Here is a 17,896-nt window from a genome sequence, read left to right on the forward strand (position 1 = left end):
TTTTCCCTCCCAAAGCTTTGTCTCTTTGGCTCATCGGGTTCATTGATTAGCATTGAAATCATGATCTGCATTATCTCGTCGGTTGTCTTCTAAACATGCCGAGACATTATGCAGCTCTTCAAGATCGATGAAGAACTTGTAATCGATGCCACAAATAAAGGGAATATAGCTTGGCTAATTAATCATTCGGTAAGTTCCAATAGAAGCATTTTTTTAAAACTAAAAATGAAAAAAAGAACCCGTTGGAACTGTTGGAACCCGGAACCGACCCCGGAACCCGTGACGGGGTAGGTTCCAAGTTCTTGGTTCTCACGGTAGGTTCTAGGTTCCAAAAATGAGGAACCCGTACATGCCCAAGGGTAGGTTCCGAGTTCCAAGCGGAACTGTAAGGAACCGGGAACCGCTCACCCCTAATGCGCACTTTCCATTTTTCTCCTCCTTTTTACTTTCTTTTAATTCTTTTCTCTCTTCTTCTTTTTTTTTGTCCTTTTCCGTTTTGTCTTATTATCTTCATCTTCATTCTTCAACCTCCCCTACTTTGCTTAATCAAAATGGTTTAGGCTCCCCGCACCTATCTACTCCACTCGAGCATCATCTACCGGGATTTACTCCTAACGTCGTAACATCAGCGCATTTGTTAGAACAAGCAAGTAAAAATAAAGGGATGTCATAAGTAAACCGAAGTAGATGCCCACAATAGTCAAAGCTCGGGTCATGGGCACGGCGTTCTCCACTCGCCCGAAATGCCATCGGTGACTCGGCTTGGCGGCCTCAAGCCGCGGACATTGCCGGCGGTGAAGGTTGAAAATAGTGACTCCAAACTCGTGCCTAGCTTCGTCGATTCCACCGAGGTCGGGGACGGCGACAACGAATGGCGAGGGGCGGATGACGCTCGGAGGTGCGGGCGGCGTCGATCGATCCCGTGGCTCTAAGGTTTTGTGCGGGGTTCAAAGGCGACCGTGCCCGTGTAAGAGAAAGAGAAAGATGCTTCTTCTTCTTCTTTTTTCATTTCGTGAGAGTAAAGACACCAGGATGAGTAGGGGACGTCGTTGGAGGAAAAGAAAGTAGGTGACGATGAATGTGAAAGGCCATTTGGTAGGAGGTAGCCGGATGGAGATGGTGGAGGTGGCTAGTCGGGTGAGTTTCAAGAGAAAAAAAGATGGGAAATGCTCTTTTCTCTTTAAAGAAAAATGCACCACAAAGATGGTGAGCGATGCTTCTTCCTCGTGGAAAGGCCGTGCTCTCCTTTGTGATGCTTAGAAATTACGCTTCTACGAAGCATGGAAGAAGATTCTGGCTAGGCGAAAATCGTCTCGGTGAAGATGGTCCTCTCCCCCTTATCCCTCCGGCCGGTGCGCGTGGCTTCCCCCGACCACCAACTCCGGTCGAACGCTCCCCTTGCCTCCTCTCGCCTCTAACCTTTGTTGTTGCATTCTTTTTCTTCTTTTTGCGGTCCCGCACGCGAAGGCCAGCCAGTAGGAGGAAGAAGACAAGCCAAGGGAGCAGGCCCGGCCGAAGAGAGAGGGAGGCTGGCCGAGCCGCACGAGAAGGAGAGGAAAGCCTCTTTTGGTTCAGCCCATCTAATGGGCTTCGGGAGAAATTTTTTGGTATTTAGTTCAGCATTTGGGAAATTTGGAACTCTCTTTTCCCAAATGCTTCCCTTTGAAATGCTAAAAGCCCAAAGCGACCTACTTTGGCACCTAGCATTTTCAACATGCTAGTCATTCTCTACTGTTCATCTATTAACTTTTTTTTTCTTTACTAAGCATCTTCCTCGTACCCCAACCGTCGCCGGCTAGATCCGGTTGTCGGCAAGGTTGCCCAAGGTCTAGGAACCTAGATCGGCCGCCGACGAGGAGGCCTAAGGTCGCGCAACCTCGGGCAGCCTCGGCGCGGCCAGATCTTGGTTCATGCAACCTCGTCTAGCCTCGCCAAAGTGGCCGATCTGGTCGGGTAGTCGGCGATGGAGTTTCATCAGATTTTTTTTTTTGAAATAATAATAAAAGCCATTTGCAAATATTGGGTTTACCAAATGGTATTTATACTAAAGTCACTTTCCAATGCCCTTTAAATTATAATTTGCCAAACGTTCAAGCATTCCTGAAAATCCCTTTACCTCAAAGGTATTTGCATTTGGCCAAAGGCATTTGCCTAAAGTCGAACCAAACAGCTCAAGAGAGAAGGGGCGAGTTGGGCCAAGGTCGATTCACCCGACCCAACCCCTCTCGCGTTTTTTTTTTTTTTTTAATATGTATTTGAAAAAATAAATTAGGTGTCAATAGGATGTTTATAACTTAATTGAAAAAGTACCAAAAATTTCATAAATTTAATGCATTTGTGTCAATTTAGTCTTAAACATTTTAATTGAATTAATTTAATCATAAACTATTTTATATTTGTACTAATTTAATTCATCTAGTTAATTTAGGTAGAAAGTCACTAATGTGAATGTTGACCATCCTACATGACACACCAGTTCTGATGTAGACATTTTCAATAATACTTTAATAATTTTTTGAATTTTTTTATAATTTCTTTTTTCATTTTTATTTTTATTTTCTATTTTTTTCTTCGTTTTGGTCGGTGAGGGTTATCAACAATCCTCACCGGCCATTGGGTGATGGCTAGCAAGCTCTCGCTAGCCACCGGTTGTGGCACCCCTCAATGGCCCCGATCCGTTAGGTCGCCACGCCGCTTACCATTCACTTTCCCTAATAACATGTCACTCGCTACCATTTCAATTGCGGTGGATCCATACAACCGGGGGTTTACATCTTTTAGATCGATCCCTTGCACAATTCATATAACGGAAGCATATCCAACAACTCCCTTCCCTATATTCGAAAACAATGCACATCAACTAAACATTCATAGGTAAAAGCCGAATACTTTTATTTACTTAAACCAGATGGACATCATTCATTGGTACATCAAAATGCGGTCGTTTTCTATACTTGGTTATACTTCAAAAGATGACCGACATCTCCTTCAACATCGTATACTTAAAATCTATCGATCGTGTCGGCGTCCAAAAGTTCATTCCTTTGCTATCCTCCTTCTCGCGGTCATATCCAATCATCGGATCCATCTACCGGTGGTAGTGGCAGCAGAGGTATCTTATCTAGTCTGAAATGTTGGTCCCCGAAGGAGTGAGTACAACCACTCAAAGAAGAAGATCCACCAAACTACTCATTGCGTCACACAAAACAATCAAGACATCATAACAAAGCACATATCATTCATGCATTCAAGCATAACTTACCTTGCAGCCATGCATATGTCATCATACCATATGTGCATATACCATCATGCACTCATCATCCAGCATTCATGCATATATCACAATGCCATATGTGCATATTCCACCATACACTTATCATCAAGCAGTCATGCATATATCACCATGCCATATGTGCATATACCACCATGCACTTATCATCAATCATCCACACATATACCATGCCTCATGTACGCATACTATCATGACATAGGTGCACATACAACCATGCACTCATCATCATATCATACCATAGCCATGCATATGCAATCATACCATATGTGCATGATTTAATTTCCACTTTTTATCTTTCAATTTGATCACCATATCTCTCTTTTCCGGGATCGTAATTGCATCCCATATTTTATCACTCGCACCCCAACCTAGCATCGCAAGAAACCTCCGGCACACACCACCGGGCATCCGGCACCCCACATTCCGGGCATCTCGCATCCCAACTAGCATCACGAGGCATTCCCTAGGCACAAACCTCCAAGGCTTCTAGCACCCAACCATTCCGGGCATCTCAAAACTCCCGAGGATAATCCGAGCATGTATCACAATATAACCGGGCATCCGGCACCCCCATCCCGGGCATCCCGACACTCCCGGGCGTTATCGGCCACCTCCAACAGTTTCCTCATTCATCATAATTCATATTCACCAATTTATGTCTCACAATCAACATGGCACATGATGTAATGGCAACAAAGTCAAATTTAGCATTTGATTCTATATGTAATGCCAAATATCATCACGTGCTTAACAAGATTTAATCACCTCAATCAATATAATTCATGTGGCTCATCCAAAACAGAATAATCATAATTTACAGCATTTGAAATTTGCACAATACAGCTTACACAGTTTTAGAAAATATTTCCATTAAATACCCAAATGATCTTTAAAAATTATGAAATTCGAACATGTGATGGTCAAGACCTAATGGCAGATATTTCATAAGGACATTGCACCAAAAGACCCTCATATCATCCGGTATAGACCGAACATCACGGCACCATTATCATAACCACTTAACTTGCACAGTTTTCAAAACAATTTCAGTTAAATAGGCAAATGAACTTAAAAAATTATGAAATTTGAATATTTTGCAGGGAAGACATAAATAAAATACTTCATGAAGAACACTTTGCCAAAAGAGCTTCATATAAAATGATATGACCCATGCATTGAAACTGATTAAGTCCGAATGCATCAGATTACAGGGCTTTAGAAATATTTCCGATTAAATACCCTAATGACCTTCAAAATTCATGAAATTTGAATATTTTGTAGTCAAGATCCTAAGGTAGGTTTTTCATGAAGAAACCAAAGTAAAATTCGTTCCAGGTGATTAAATATAGGCGGATAAAACTTCTGTTTCAATACCGTAATTTCCAGATCTGACTACTTTCGAAAAACCACGATTTCACCTATCTATTCTTGTTAGTTTTCTCTAAATTTTTGATATGTTAAACCTCAGGAAGTATAATACAACTTTTGTTAAGAGACCAAAGTGATATTTTCACAAGAAGGTTACTTTACAGACCACGAAACCACTGAAGGTCAGCACAACGAATTCCAGATCTAGTCTCTCCAAAGAAAAATCATTTCACTGACCATTTCTTGTTCGTTTTGCCTCAAATTTTATTATGTTATTCGTCAAGATGTTTTCTACAACTTTCATGAAGAGGTCGAAGTAAAATTCCAAATAAAAAGTCACATGCAACACACGAAATCACCAAGAGGTCAACAAAACAGTTTCCAGATCTAATGTTTTCGTAGAAAAAGGGTTTCACCCTCAATACTTGTCCGTTTTGTCTCAAATTTTAGTATGTTATACTTCAAGATGTTCTCTACAACTTTTATGGAGAGGTAGAAACAATATTCCAACTAAAAAGTCACATACAACACACAAAATCGCGGAAGGTCGGACTGGTCTTTCCGAAATCAGCATGCATGACCAATGAATCTCTCTTCAAAGCTCCGAAATCTCATCCCATCTACCACAACCAAGACTTACCATATACTACACATACACACAGCAATGCAAAGAGTAGGTTTTAGGACTTCACTTGCCTTAGATTCAAGCACAAAACATCAGCAAACAGAGGCAAAGCAGCAACGAACGGCGGATGAACAGGCGGACGAACTCTCTTCCTCTCTTTCTCTCTTCCTCCCTTTCTCTCTTCTTTCTTTGGACGCTACTCTCTCTCTTCTCTCTCTCTCCTGGTCGAAATCCCCCTCCCCATTTTCCTTTTAGTCAAATTAAAACCCTTGCATGCTCCCATTTTTGCATGGAGGGACACTTGGTTACAAAGGGGCAACACTTGGCAAGTTTTTCTTGCCACTTGGCATTTTTGCCATGCACATGATGGGCCTTCAATGGGCCGGGCTTGGGCCAGCTTGGTCGACCACTTGATGGGCTCCTTGGGCCGGGCCTCTTGGCCCACTTTAGCCAACACTCTTGCGCCTAAAGTCCAAACTTAAATGGCCCAAGTTTATTTTTAATAATATATCTTAATCCTCATTTAAATAAATACCTAATTGCATAATAAAATGGCCCAAAGACTTTGTGACATTAATCCATAAAATCAAATCTATAAAGTGCATAGTCAAGAACAAAGTCTTCTTTATCAAATTGTCCTATAGCACCAACCTTGATCATCCATTAACATAAGATGTATTTCTACCCAAATAATTCTCCATTAAAATACTCGGCATTAATCTATTAAAATTCTTTGATCTAAAGGCCATAACATAAATCAATAACACTCCCATCACCTATTCATGGTTCATGGTATATCCAGGGATTATTATGAAATTTTTGGGATGCCACACTAGTAAGGGTCGTGGTCCTTGTCAAATCTAAACAAGGGCCACCTCACCAACCAAAATGAAGGGACAAAAAAGGAGAAAGAAAAAATAATAAATAATATAAAATAATAGAACACAAAATAATAAAAATTCAAAAATTATTGACATATCATCAAAAATATTTTTTTTTGTATTTTTTCATCATAATTTAATATTATGTAAAGAAAACGAAACACTCACGGTTTAGTCACGTCACGCCACGCAAAAACACTTCGACCTGGTTCATAGGAGCTTGCGTTGGAAAATATCAACTTTCAATATTCCACCATGTACTTTTTGTTGCGGTCCTTTTCTACCCCAATCTCTATCATGTGATATGACATTCTCTTACCCTTTGTACCAAAGTGATTAAAGTACTTATGAAACTGGGTTCGAGGAAGATATATTGCAAAAGTCAAGGTCAACAATTGTGACAAAATCAATTATGTCCAAGACAACAGTCTTACGTTTGCGGGCATGATGGTTCACGTAACAAGAAAATTATTAACAATTCAAGAGGAGCAAAAAGTTTATATTCAACAAAAAAAAATCATGCGTAAGTAGTCATTCGCTTACGAGTCTCACTCTAATGCCATAACTTTTGATAACTGTTCACCATAAATGTCAAAAATCCAATAGGAGATGTCACTCAAGTGATAAATTTAAAAATTACTGCATTCAAGTGAATGCTTTTAATAGTAATGGCATTCCCGTAATCAATTAAAAAATATAGCACTCTAATGAATATCGTATATGAGTTATGGCACTTGTTATATTTTTATCCCTATAATTGAAATTTCAAGTATTCAAAATCTCGGTTAGTACGATATTAAGAATATTATTTTAATAAAAGAAAACATTTTTCATTTTTTTGGTAATCCAGAAACTCCCACCACCACAAGTACTCCAAGTAAAAATCTCTAACGACGTCTTTAAGATTCGAACTTTTTCCCTTCGTGAGAAGGAGAGAATTTGAGCCAGCTGTGCCGCTACATTTTTCATTTGTTGTTAGGTGATAAGTTGAAAAGTTCTCTAAACTCATTGAACGTTTCAAGTTAATCGTTGAGAAAGAGTAATGCTAGATGTACTAATTAATATAATAAATATAAATGAAGCTTCCTCTTGTACATGTAATTCATTTAACACTATGGCCATGGGATAATTATTTTGTCTTCCAAATAAAAAAAATTATTTAGAGAGAGAATTTAAGAATATGTAACTCTACTGTATATGTGCGATTTATCATAGCTTGGATTCTTTACTTATAATGAACCATGCGATCCTATCAAGTCGTTTCTTCACGTGGTCCGACCTAAAGTTCCAAACTCATCCGCGTAAAGCTAGATGCACGCGTTGCTCCTACGAGCAACTTTGCCTCGATGAGACTGACCACGCGTTTGTGGAAAACGCTTAGCTAACCGTACCGTTAGCTTGGAAAATGGAAGGTCAATCCTCAGCAACACATCTTGGATGAAAGAGAGGGAGACTTGTGTCTTGCTCTGAAACTTCCGAGTGTTTGCGTTTGAGAAGGGAAACATTCTTTGACCGTCACAGGACCGTCACACCGTGTGAGACGGTGATGCTAGCACCACTCTTTGTGGAAGGAACAGTATCCCTCGCCATTTAAGCCGCTATCGTTGACCACTCCTGTGGATGGAAAAATCTACCAACGAAAGTTGAAGATCTTGTGATGGTCTATTTCCTTTATTTTCTCACCAACTTCAATCTCTATCAACTACTTTTTTTTCTTTTTGTCTCCATGCACTACTAAAATCCAACCACGACCTCCACAGAGGACGGCTCATACGTCTCATCTTCAACAATGGAGCTGAAACAGCCAGCATCCACCATGTCTGCACAGCCTCCTTCAATCCCTCATTTTCTTCTTCGTCTTCCTTCTGTCCTTCTCTGTCTTCTCATCCTAACGTTCGACCTCTCAAACGCTGAATTCTGCTACGACAAGGGCAACTTCACGGCCGCCAGCACCTACGCCAAGAACCGTGAGCTTGTCCTCTCTTCTCTCCCTAGCGATGTGACTTCGAAGGGCGGGTTCTACTCTGGGAACGTAGGGAACGGCTCGGATGTTGTTTACGTGCTCAGTTTCTGCAGAGGCGACTCTTCGAACGATAGTTGCTTCAAGTGCTTAAGCTCTGCTGCTGAAGATTTGATGATCAAGTGTCCAAAGCAAAAAGCTGCGGGCACCTGGGGACTGGAGATGTTCCTTGCATCATCCGTTACGCTGATGTTCCGATGTACGGCGTGAAGCAGACATATCCGACGCGAACGCTTACTAACACCGGCAACATCCAGATGGATCAGGATCAGTTCGATCCGATATGGAGGAACTTTACAGAGGAGCTGGCAACAACGGCTTCGATGGGCACGTCAAAGCTCAAGTTCGCCACAGGAGAACGGTGTTGCCGAACTTCCAGACCATGTTCGCACTGTTGCAGTGCAGCCCTGATTTGAATCAGACTGATTGCCAGAGTTGCTTGCGGGAATGCATAAATGATTATCAAGATTGTTGCCGTGGAAAACAAGGTGGGCCTGTTCAAAAGCCGAGCTGCATTTTCCGATGGGACTTGTACCGTTTTTTCGACTCCGATCCCATCAATCTGCCGCTATCTCCACCACCACCAACTACAGTCGCCCAGGCCGACCCTCCTGCTCCTCCACCTGCAAATGCCCAAGTCACCAATGGTTGGTTCAATCTCAAGGTTACTGCTGATTTTTATTTATGAATCACAACTCTCATTCAAAGTCTCTGCCTGCTATGTGGCATAAAGTTTTATCCAATACACATGAAATTGCCTATCCATGTATCAATCAATGGGGATTAGTTGAGCTGAATGTTTGGATATCCATGCTATATAAAGAATCATTTTTAATCTGAAATGCTAACAATCATGAATTTCGATTTCAAATTGGATTAAACGCATTGCTTGATGTTGGCAGGTAATATCTCGAAGTCACTACGCATTGTGGTTGCTGTGGTAGGTTCAGTAGCTCTCTTTGTGGTGGCTATTGTCTCCGTTTGTTGCTTGATTAGAAGGAGGAGAAGTAATCCATTGATGGTCTCAACTGGTTAGTGGATTTATTAATAGTTTTGTGTTATTCATCTTAGTTCTGTTTGACTGACTTCTTATCAAGCTTAGCATTAGGATTAAGTAGTGTGGGAAGGAGAACTGCGTGATTTTGATTTATATTCGCCTTCTGAGAGATGGTGCGGAATCTAAAACCAATCCTACGTCTTTGTTAAATAATCAAAACCCAAATGGCATGTTAAGAATAATAAAATGTTGAACTTTTTTTTTTTTTTTCGATCGGATTCTGGAGGTCTCATGTTGATTGCTCTGCATTTTCTTCAGCAAAAGACGAGGTCAAAACTGCTGAAAGCTTACAGTTCAAAATAAGCGAGATCAGGGCCGCCACAAATTCCTTTGCAGAAGGCAATAAGCTTGGAGAAGGGGGATTCGGGAAAGTGTATCGGGTATAAGAAGTGGGCTATATCTTTCTCTTTTTCTTAAGAATTTTAATGATAAAGTTTCTAATTTTGTCTCTCTAGCTATAAGAATGACTTTGGTCAGCGCTTACTTGTTATCATTAAAGGTATCCACGGCACTCTTGTGTGGACGACGTAAACAAACATTGAATATCGCTTAAAGTTCAGGAAGTCATTAACCTAAATTAACAAATAAAGGAAATGACGTGAAGAGTTCATGGGACCTTGTCACCATTAACAATTTTTCTCAGGGTAGGCTTCCCAACGGACAAGAAATAGCTGTGAAGAGGCTATCACAAAGCTCAGGGCAAGGCCTCCAAGAATTTAAGAATGAGATTGTATTGGTCGCGAAGCTTCAACACCGGAATTTAGTGAGACTGCTTGGATTTTGCTTTGAAGAAGGGGAAAAGCTACTGGTATACGAGCTTATGCCCAACAAAAGTCTTGACTACTTCGTGTTCGGTTAGTTCCACTTCACTGGCTTTATGCTCAGCTCTTAAGTTAATGTCCGATATAGATGACTGAGCGAATACTTGTTTACTATATCTTATATGACATTTTGAATCTAACTCCTAGACTTCCGAGATTTTACTTACTCTCGTTCACATCCTTAAATCACTACTTAGACCTTGAGAAAAGCAAACAACTGGACTGGCCAAGACGTTACAACATAATATCAGGCATCGCTCGAGGGATGCTCTATCTTCATGAAGATTCTCGGCTTCGAATCATTCACCGTGATTTAAAAGCTAGCAACATCTTGCTGGACAACAATATGAACCCAAAGATTTCGGATTTTGGCATGGCAAGGATTTTCGGAGTTGATCAAACTAATGCAAACACTAGAAGAATCGTAGGAACCTAGTAAGTTTTGCATTTTTCCAAGTTTACTACTAGGTTCTTCTGGTTAAGAATTGATAAGGGTATTAGTATAGATGACTGTTATCCATACATTTATGGTTTTGGTGGTGGTTTTCAGCGGTTACATGTCCCCGGAATATGCGATGCATGGGCAATTCTCTCAAAAGTCCGATGTTTACAGCTTCGGCGTCCTCCTCCTTGAGATCATTTGCGGCAAGAGGAATGACTACTACTACCAATCTGATGGAGGTGAAGCTCTCGCAAGCTATGTAAGTTTTTTTTTAAAATGATTTAAGTGTTTTGTGCTCACAAGAAACGATATTGTTCTGTGGTTCACTTGTTGTGTCCAATTGAACTGCTCTAGGCTTGGAAGCACTGGAGAGACAATGTGCCTTGGGAAATCTTAGACCCGGTATTGGGAGAATCTTATTCCAGAAGCCAAGTGCTAAGATGCATACACATTGGCTTTCTATGTGTTCAGGAAGATCCGGCTAATAGACCGACCATGGCAAGCATAGTTCTTGCGCTGAGCAGCCAAACTCTTAGTCTGGCAGTGCCACGGAACCTGCCTTTTTCCTCCGGCTGGACGGAACCACCAAGGAACATCATAGCAAATGACCAAGGACATGATCAGAATACCAGCGGCTCCACACCTTTGTCGGTCAATGGAGTGTCGATCACTGAACTCTCCCTCGATGAAGCACATGAACATCTATTCATGACATGATTTCATCTGCTTCTCAAGCTAATTATGTGGACGTTGCGTCCAGAAATACTATTTAGTTTTACATGAACTGTTTGATGAGTGCGGTTGTAGTCACTAATGAACTGGTAGTAAAGCGGTTGTTTCCTTTTCTCTTTGTATCATGAACAACTTTTGTCTCTTAGAAATTTTTTTTAAGTCATGATAAGATATTTATGCTCTCTTTCTCCAACTCTTTTGCCCTTTTCTTGTTCTCGAGTTGGCACCAGATTCATTTCTGGTACGAACTTGGACGTTCAAATTTGTTGCTTGCATTTCGCTGATGGTTAGTGTATCGACTGGAGAGATTTGTGCATTAAACCATTTGAGCTTCATACATTTCTTCTAGTTACCCCTTGCCCAATGTTGCCCCCGCCACGCTGAAGCACCATCTTTGGCATTGGCATAATTTCTTGATCACAAAACGCGCTTTTGACTTGAACCATGCCCTGTGTTGGGAAAAAAAGTCAACAACTAAATTTGAAGATCTTGTGATGGCCTTCTGCCTTTATGGTCCCCATTTACTTCAATCTCTATCATCCACTTTTTCTCTCCAGGCATTACAGCCATCCAACCATGACCTCCATAGTGAACGACTACGTCTCATCTTCAACAACGGAGCTGAAGCAGCCTGCAACCACCATGTCTGGACAGCCTCCTTCATTCCCTCCCCTTTTCTTCGTCTTCCTACTGTCCTTCTCTGTTTTCACATCCTAGCGTTCGACCTATCCAATGCTGAACACTGCTACGACACAGGCAACTTCACTGCTGCCAGCGGATACTCCAACTCCAAGAACCGCGAGCTTGTCCTCTCTTCTCTCCCTTGCGTCATGGCTTCAAATGGCGGGTTCTACACTGGGAATGTTGGGAATGGGTCAGACGTCGTTTACATGCTCAGTTTCTGCGGAGGCGACTCTTCAAACAACACTTGCATCAGGTGCATAAGCGCTACTGCTGTAGATTTGATAATCAAGTGTCCGAACCAGAAAGCTGCATACTCAAAGGGGACATAAAATCCTCCTTGCTTCATCCATTACTCCGATAATCCAATGTACAGCATGAAGAAAACGTTTCTGACATTAAAGTTCTATCGCACCAGCCACATCCTGATGGATCAGGATCAGTTCGATTGGATATGGAGGAACTTGATGGAGAAACTGGCGGCGAGGGCTTCTATGGGGACGTTGGACCTCAAATTTGCAGCAGGGAGCACGGTGTTGCCAAACAACCAGACCATGTACTCGTCATTGCAGTGCAGCCCCAATTTGTCTCAGGGTGATTGCCAGAGTTGCTTAGGGAATGCGTTAATGATTATCAAGGATGTTGCCATGGAATACTAGGCGGGTCTATTTACAAGCCAAGCCGCATTTTCCGATGGGAATTGTACCCATTTCTTGAGTCCAATCCTGGCAATCCCCGACATCTTTGCCGCCATCAACTGCAGCCGCCGAGACATCTCCTGCTCCTCCGCCTGCAAATGCCCCAGTCACCAGTGGTTGGTTCAATTTGACAGTTACTAGTGATTTAAAAATCATGAATTACAATGCTTATCCAGCGTCCGTGCCTGCTATGTGGAAAAAAAGCCTTATCAGATACCCATGAAATTGTCGATTTCCATGTAGTCGAGCCAAATGTTTGGATGTGCGTGCTATGAAAAGAATCATTTGAATCTGCAATTTTAGCAATGATGAGTTTCAATGTCAAATTGGATTAAACACGTTGCTTGATATTGGCAGGTAATATGTCGAACTCATTATGCATCGTCATTGCTGGGGTAGGTTCGACAGTTCTCTTCACGATGGTTATTGTCTCTGCGTGTTGCTTTATTAGAAGGAGAAGAAGTAATCCGTGGAAGGTCTCATCTGTCTAGTGGATTTACCGGTTGTTTAGTGTTATTCATTTGAGTTTTTATTGAATGACTTCTTAGCAAACTTAGCATAAGGATTAAATAGTGTGGGAGGGATGATGATGCGATTTTGGTTTACATTCCCTTACTCAGAGATGGCGCAGAACTAAAACCAATCCTAATTTTTTGTTAAAATGATTGAGAAAGCCCAATGGCATGTTAAGAACAAGAAAAATCTAACCTTTTTTTTTTATTGGATTATTGAGATCTCACGTTGATTGCTCTGCATTTTCTTCAGCAAAAGGCAGGGCTGAAACCACCAAAACCTCACAGTTCAAAATAAGCGAGAGCAGGACTGCCACAAATTTCTTTTCAGAAGCCAATAAGCTTGGAGAGGAGGGATTCGGAAAAGTGTATCAGGCAGCTGGAAAATTTATTCAGTGGTCGTCTGGGAATTACATCATCACATGGAGATAAACGTTGTTTCTTTTGAATGAAAATTTGACTGTGGGGCAAGCTTGAAAATGGACAATCCATTGCTGTCAAGAGGCTTCAAGGGTGTTCTAATCATAGTCAACAACAGTTCAGGAATGAGGTCGCTCTAATGGCCAGAAGGGGAAAGACTTTTCTTACTCGAGTTTGCATGCAATGCGAGCCTTTGAAGGATTCATTTCTGATACGAACTTAGACGTTCAAACTCGTCACTTCCAATTCCATGATAGTTGTTCGCTAGCAAGGTATCAATTGGAGAGATTCGTGCCTGAAACCCGTTAGCGATACTTTGTATTATACACAGAATGGTCAAGAACCTAAATGGTCGCTATTTTGCAGATTCAATCAAGCATATATTGTTAATTTTGGAGAGGCGTATGAGTATAATAAGAGGAATCGCTCGAGGACTTCTTTATCTGCACGAGGAGTCACACCTTCGGATCATACATCATGATCTAAAGCCTAGCAATGTTCTGCTTGATGAGAACATGAATCCTAAAATATTCAATTTTGGCGCAGCAAGGTTATTATTTTGGACCAAAGTAGAGAGAATACCTCACAAATCGCTGGAACTTTGTGAGTCTTAAATGAACTTTGCTAATCGTTTGTCGTCTATTTCAACCTTTCTAAAAAGTACATAATGAAAATAGGCACCAGTTTCTGCATCCTGATTGATGATTCTTGGATCCTTTTGTTTTCTGTGATGCAGTGGTTATATGGCTCCTAAATATGTAAAGCATGGAGAGATATCTAGGAAGACTGATGTGTATAGTTTTGGTGTAGTGTTATTAGAGATCATGAGTGGCAAGATGAATTCATACTTCAGCAATTCGGGGAATTGAGAGCACCTACTGAGCTATGTGAGTTTGAAATTGTGAAAATTACAAACCCCTTTACTTGCTCTTGTGATTCTACACTGCAGGCATGGAAAAATTGGAAAATGGAACACCTTTTTGCCTTATAGGTCTGATGTTAAATGGCAGTTCAACAAGCGAGATGTTAAGATACATCCACATTGCGTTGTTATGCGTTCAAAAGAACGTAAGGAGACAGCCTACCATGGCTTTGGTGGTTTTAATGCTTGGGAGCCAAAGCACAACCCTCCCAATGTCGACACGGCCGGCATATCTGATAGAGGCCAGTGGTAGAGAAATGTCGACTTCACTTGTTCATCCCTCGTCACCGACATCAATAAACGAAGTTTCCATGACGGATTCACACCCTGGATGATATTATTACCAAAGGACCGAAGCTGAGTTTGGAAGTAAGACGATGTGAGCTGCTGTTTAGATAAGTTTATTCTTTTGAGTATTAGAAATCTAATAGGTGAATATGCAGTGGAAATGTGGAATGAAAACTCTTTTCTCTCTCGAATCGGTTAAATTCAAGTATTTCATCTATGCAGGTTGCTTTGAAGAGTCAATCTTTTGAAAAATATAATATAGGATTGCACATGCTGCTTCATCGTCTAACATAATGTACAAATCAAGCTAGTCAAGTAATTTGTTAGCTTTTCTCTCCTGCAAGCTTGTAATTTAATTTTCCTGAAGAGTATTTATTTATTTATTTATTTTTCTGGTTGCTTTACACTGCGTAAGCATTTGATTTGTTAGTATCTTCTCCCAAAAAGTGTAGGACACAAACTAACTTGATTTTCTTACATCAGAGGGGTGGCGCCCGCCGCCCGCTTTTGCTGGACCGCCCTTGCTAATGGCCAATGGAGGAGCTCGCCCCCTCTTCAGCCTTCACCATTGTCCTCTCTCTCTCTCTCTCTTTCTCTCTCTCTCTCATATGCATTTAATTTCTTGATTATGAAACGCGCTTTTGACATGAACCATGCCCTGTGCTGGAAAAATCTACCAACTAAAGTCGAAGATCTTGTGATGGTCTTCATCTTTCATTGTCCTTATCTACTTCAATCTTGTCGCGACCAATTTTTTTTTTTTCGGGTTATGAACCACCTAAGGTTTGGCTAATGGATTGTTAAGCCTAAACTTAACTCGGGCTCTCCCAAGCCCATACCAATTCGCGACTTAGATTTGAATTCTTAACATGCAAATTGATTTTATTTAGAGTCGCCACTAATCAGTTTATGGTAGGTCGATTAGACACCTAAGTAAAATAATGGGAGAATTACATTACCCTACGAACCGAGACTAAGGGTACTGGGACTTGATTACATTAGATTTCTCTAATGCCCTTTCGGTACCATTCTTTTTATTTTCAAAAATGTTTGGCAATTGAATTGATTTTAAACTAACTTCCTAACGTGTGAGGTGATCATACATGTGCGCATACCACCAATTTAACACTCAAGAAAACAATTAAATATTGCAAAACATACCTAGGAGCAACGAAAGCATCTGCATTGTTAAATCGTAATTCACATCAAGCCCTAATTATGATTTCTAATTAACAAGCAATTACTCAATTTTTGTTTTCACTTTATTTAATGAAAATCATGCGATGCATGCTAATAATCTAATATGACGGGCAGCATGACCTAAACTATATGACATGAAGAAATGCAATAATTAAATGCAATCTAAATGACCTAATTCTAATGACATGCAATGCGATGCAATGACATACAAAATTATTTAACCTAAAATGACATGCGAGCTATATGTCAAGCGACATTTATTAAATGACATAATCTAATGACGGGCAATTTCTAATTAGAAATGAACCTAACAATAATCACTAAAATGACGTGCATTTCATGGACTTAATTCTATATAACGTGCACATGATTTTTCTATTCTAAAATTGCAATCTATTCCTGAAAATTGCAACTAATTTATCCTAAGACAAATTTTATGAAATTCGAAATTTAAAAATGCAAAAGTGTTCTAGCTAGATTAAGATTCTATCTAATTTAAACTAGGATGAAGTCATATTAAATCCTAATTTAAACTAAGACATTATCTAAATCTAAGATGCAATTTATCTAAAAAGATGATCTAAATTTAAAATGAAACATGCAATTCAAATAAAAAAACTAACAACCTAAATGAATCACTTTCTTTTTTTGATTTTTTTATTTTTTAAAATTCGGAATAAAATCCCTATTCTAGATATGCAAATAACAAGAAATATTCCAAAACAAACTGAATCCTAATTCAAATATTTTTTAGATTTTTTGGTGGTTTTCAAAAAAAACAATCAATTAACTAAATCTAAACAATCAAGATATTCAATCAAATAAAGGATTAAAATAATCGAAAAATAACCCGTTGTCTCACAGTCGATTAACGATTATCTTAACCCTAATTATCACGACAAAAGATCAAAATAACTAAAAATCTGATCTGAATTCTTACGGATCAAATTAATAGTTATATTGATTCAACACTTAAAATACTATCAATAAACCCCAAAAGTTAATATAATTAAAAATGATCCGACATCTTACGGATCAAATTAATAATTACAATAATTTTAGGGAAGACCCTGTGGATAATGCCTACAAAATCCGTGAAATAAAGATCACTCCTAAACTTAAAAGAAATAAATAAAATAAAGTAAATAGAAAAAAAGAAAATAAAACTACCTAATTTCCCTTTCCTTTTCTTTTTTTTTTTTTTCTTTTTCCTGCTTGTAACCGTGAGTCTCCAAGGCAGCGGGTTAATCGGCACGGCAATTGGCGTCGGTCCGGCAGGGCAGCTCTGGCGAAGGGAAAGCACGGTTAGTTGCGTGTCAGGCAGGACGGGGACGGCACGGGAGCAGCAACAGCAAAACTCGTGGAGCAAGAGTGCTCGGGCGGAGGACTCGGGGACACTCCGGCGTCTTGAACCAGCAACTCGTGGGCGAGATCGGCTCGGGCTGCAACGGCGTTGTCGCTCGGGCGGAGCTGATCGTGGTCAGATCAGGGGCGGAGCTCGGGCACTGGGCTCGCGAGGGGGTCGCGGGTGCTCACGGACAGAGGTGGCCGGCGAAGATACAGCAACAGCGGAGCGTCGGTTTGGCGCGAGCAGCGCGGCTGGGCGGCGGTGCGAGCTTGCGGGCGAAACGGCATGCGGCTGACGGTGGGGCGGTGGTGCGTTGGAGAGTGGCTCGACTCGAGCTTAGGTCGTCGCGAGGCAAGGCGTTAAGGCGCGGCGCGGCGTCGGGGAAGGACGGTGGCGGAAGCTTCGCGTATGGAGGTTGCAGATGAGGGGCAGTGATTTGGGGAAGATGATGAACAGTAGGGGTCAAATCACCCCTTTACTTTTCTCCTCTCTCTCTCACGTCACTCTCCCTCTTCCTTCGTACTCTTTCTTTCTTTTACTGCAGAGACAAAACTTCTCTCCACTTTTTCTGAATTTTTTCCAAAAGAAG

General features: G+C 40.8%; 2 protein-coding genes across 2 annotated transcripts; both read left to right on the forward strand.

Moving 5' to 3' along the window:
- Positions 1-7,948: 7,948 nt before the first annotated feature.
- LOC120293318 (cysteine-rich repeat secretory protein 1-like) lies at positions 7,949-8,431 on the forward strand. Its single transcript, XM_039312413.1, has one exon. The coding sequence runs from the start codon at positions 7,956-7,958 to the stop codon at positions 8,394-8,396; it is 441 nt and encodes a 146-aa protein (XP_039168347.1). The 5' UTR covers positions 7,949-7,955; the 3' UTR covers positions 8,397-8,431.
- LOC104447052 (putative cysteine-rich receptor-like protein kinase 35) lies at positions 8,381-11,356 on the forward strand. Its single transcript, XM_039312411.1, has 7 exons — positions 8,381-8,833; positions 9,089-9,217; positions 9,502-9,623; positions 9,887-10,097; positions 10,262-10,499; positions 10,615-10,765; positions 10,861-11,356. Exons 1-7 carry the CDS (start codon positions 8,470-8,472, stop codon positions 11,221-11,223), a joined length of 1,578 nt encoding a protein of 525 aa, XP_039168345.1. The 5' UTR covers positions 8,381-8,469; the 3' UTR covers positions 11,224-11,356.
- Positions 11,357-17,896: the final 6,540 nt, after the last annotated feature.

Source organism: Eucalyptus grandis, chromosome 5 (assembly GCF_016545825.1).
Source record: "Eucalyptus grandis isolate ANBG69807.140 chromosome 5, ASM1654582v1, whole genome shotgun sequence".
NCBI lineage: Eukaryota > Viridiplantae > Streptophyta > Magnoliopsida > Myrtales > Myrtaceae > Eucalyptus > Eucalyptus grandis.

Coding starts and splice junctions, on each gene's coding strand:
- LOC104447052 (XM_039312411.1), top strand. CDS start 8,470: ATGGAGGAACTTTACAGAGGAGCTGGCAACAACGGCTTCGATGGGCAC. Junction 8,834..9,088: donor AAATGCCCAAGTCACCAATG/GTTGGTTCAATC, acceptor TGATGTTGGCAG/GTAATATCTCGAAGTCACTA. Junction 9,624..9,886: donor GATTCGGGAAAGTGTATCGG/GTATAAGAAGTG, acceptor AATTTTTCTCAG/GGTAGGCTTCCCAACGGACA.
- LOC120293318 (XM_039312413.1), top strand. CDS start 7,956: ATGGAGCTGAAACAGCCAGCATCCACCATGTCTGCACAGCCTCCTTCA.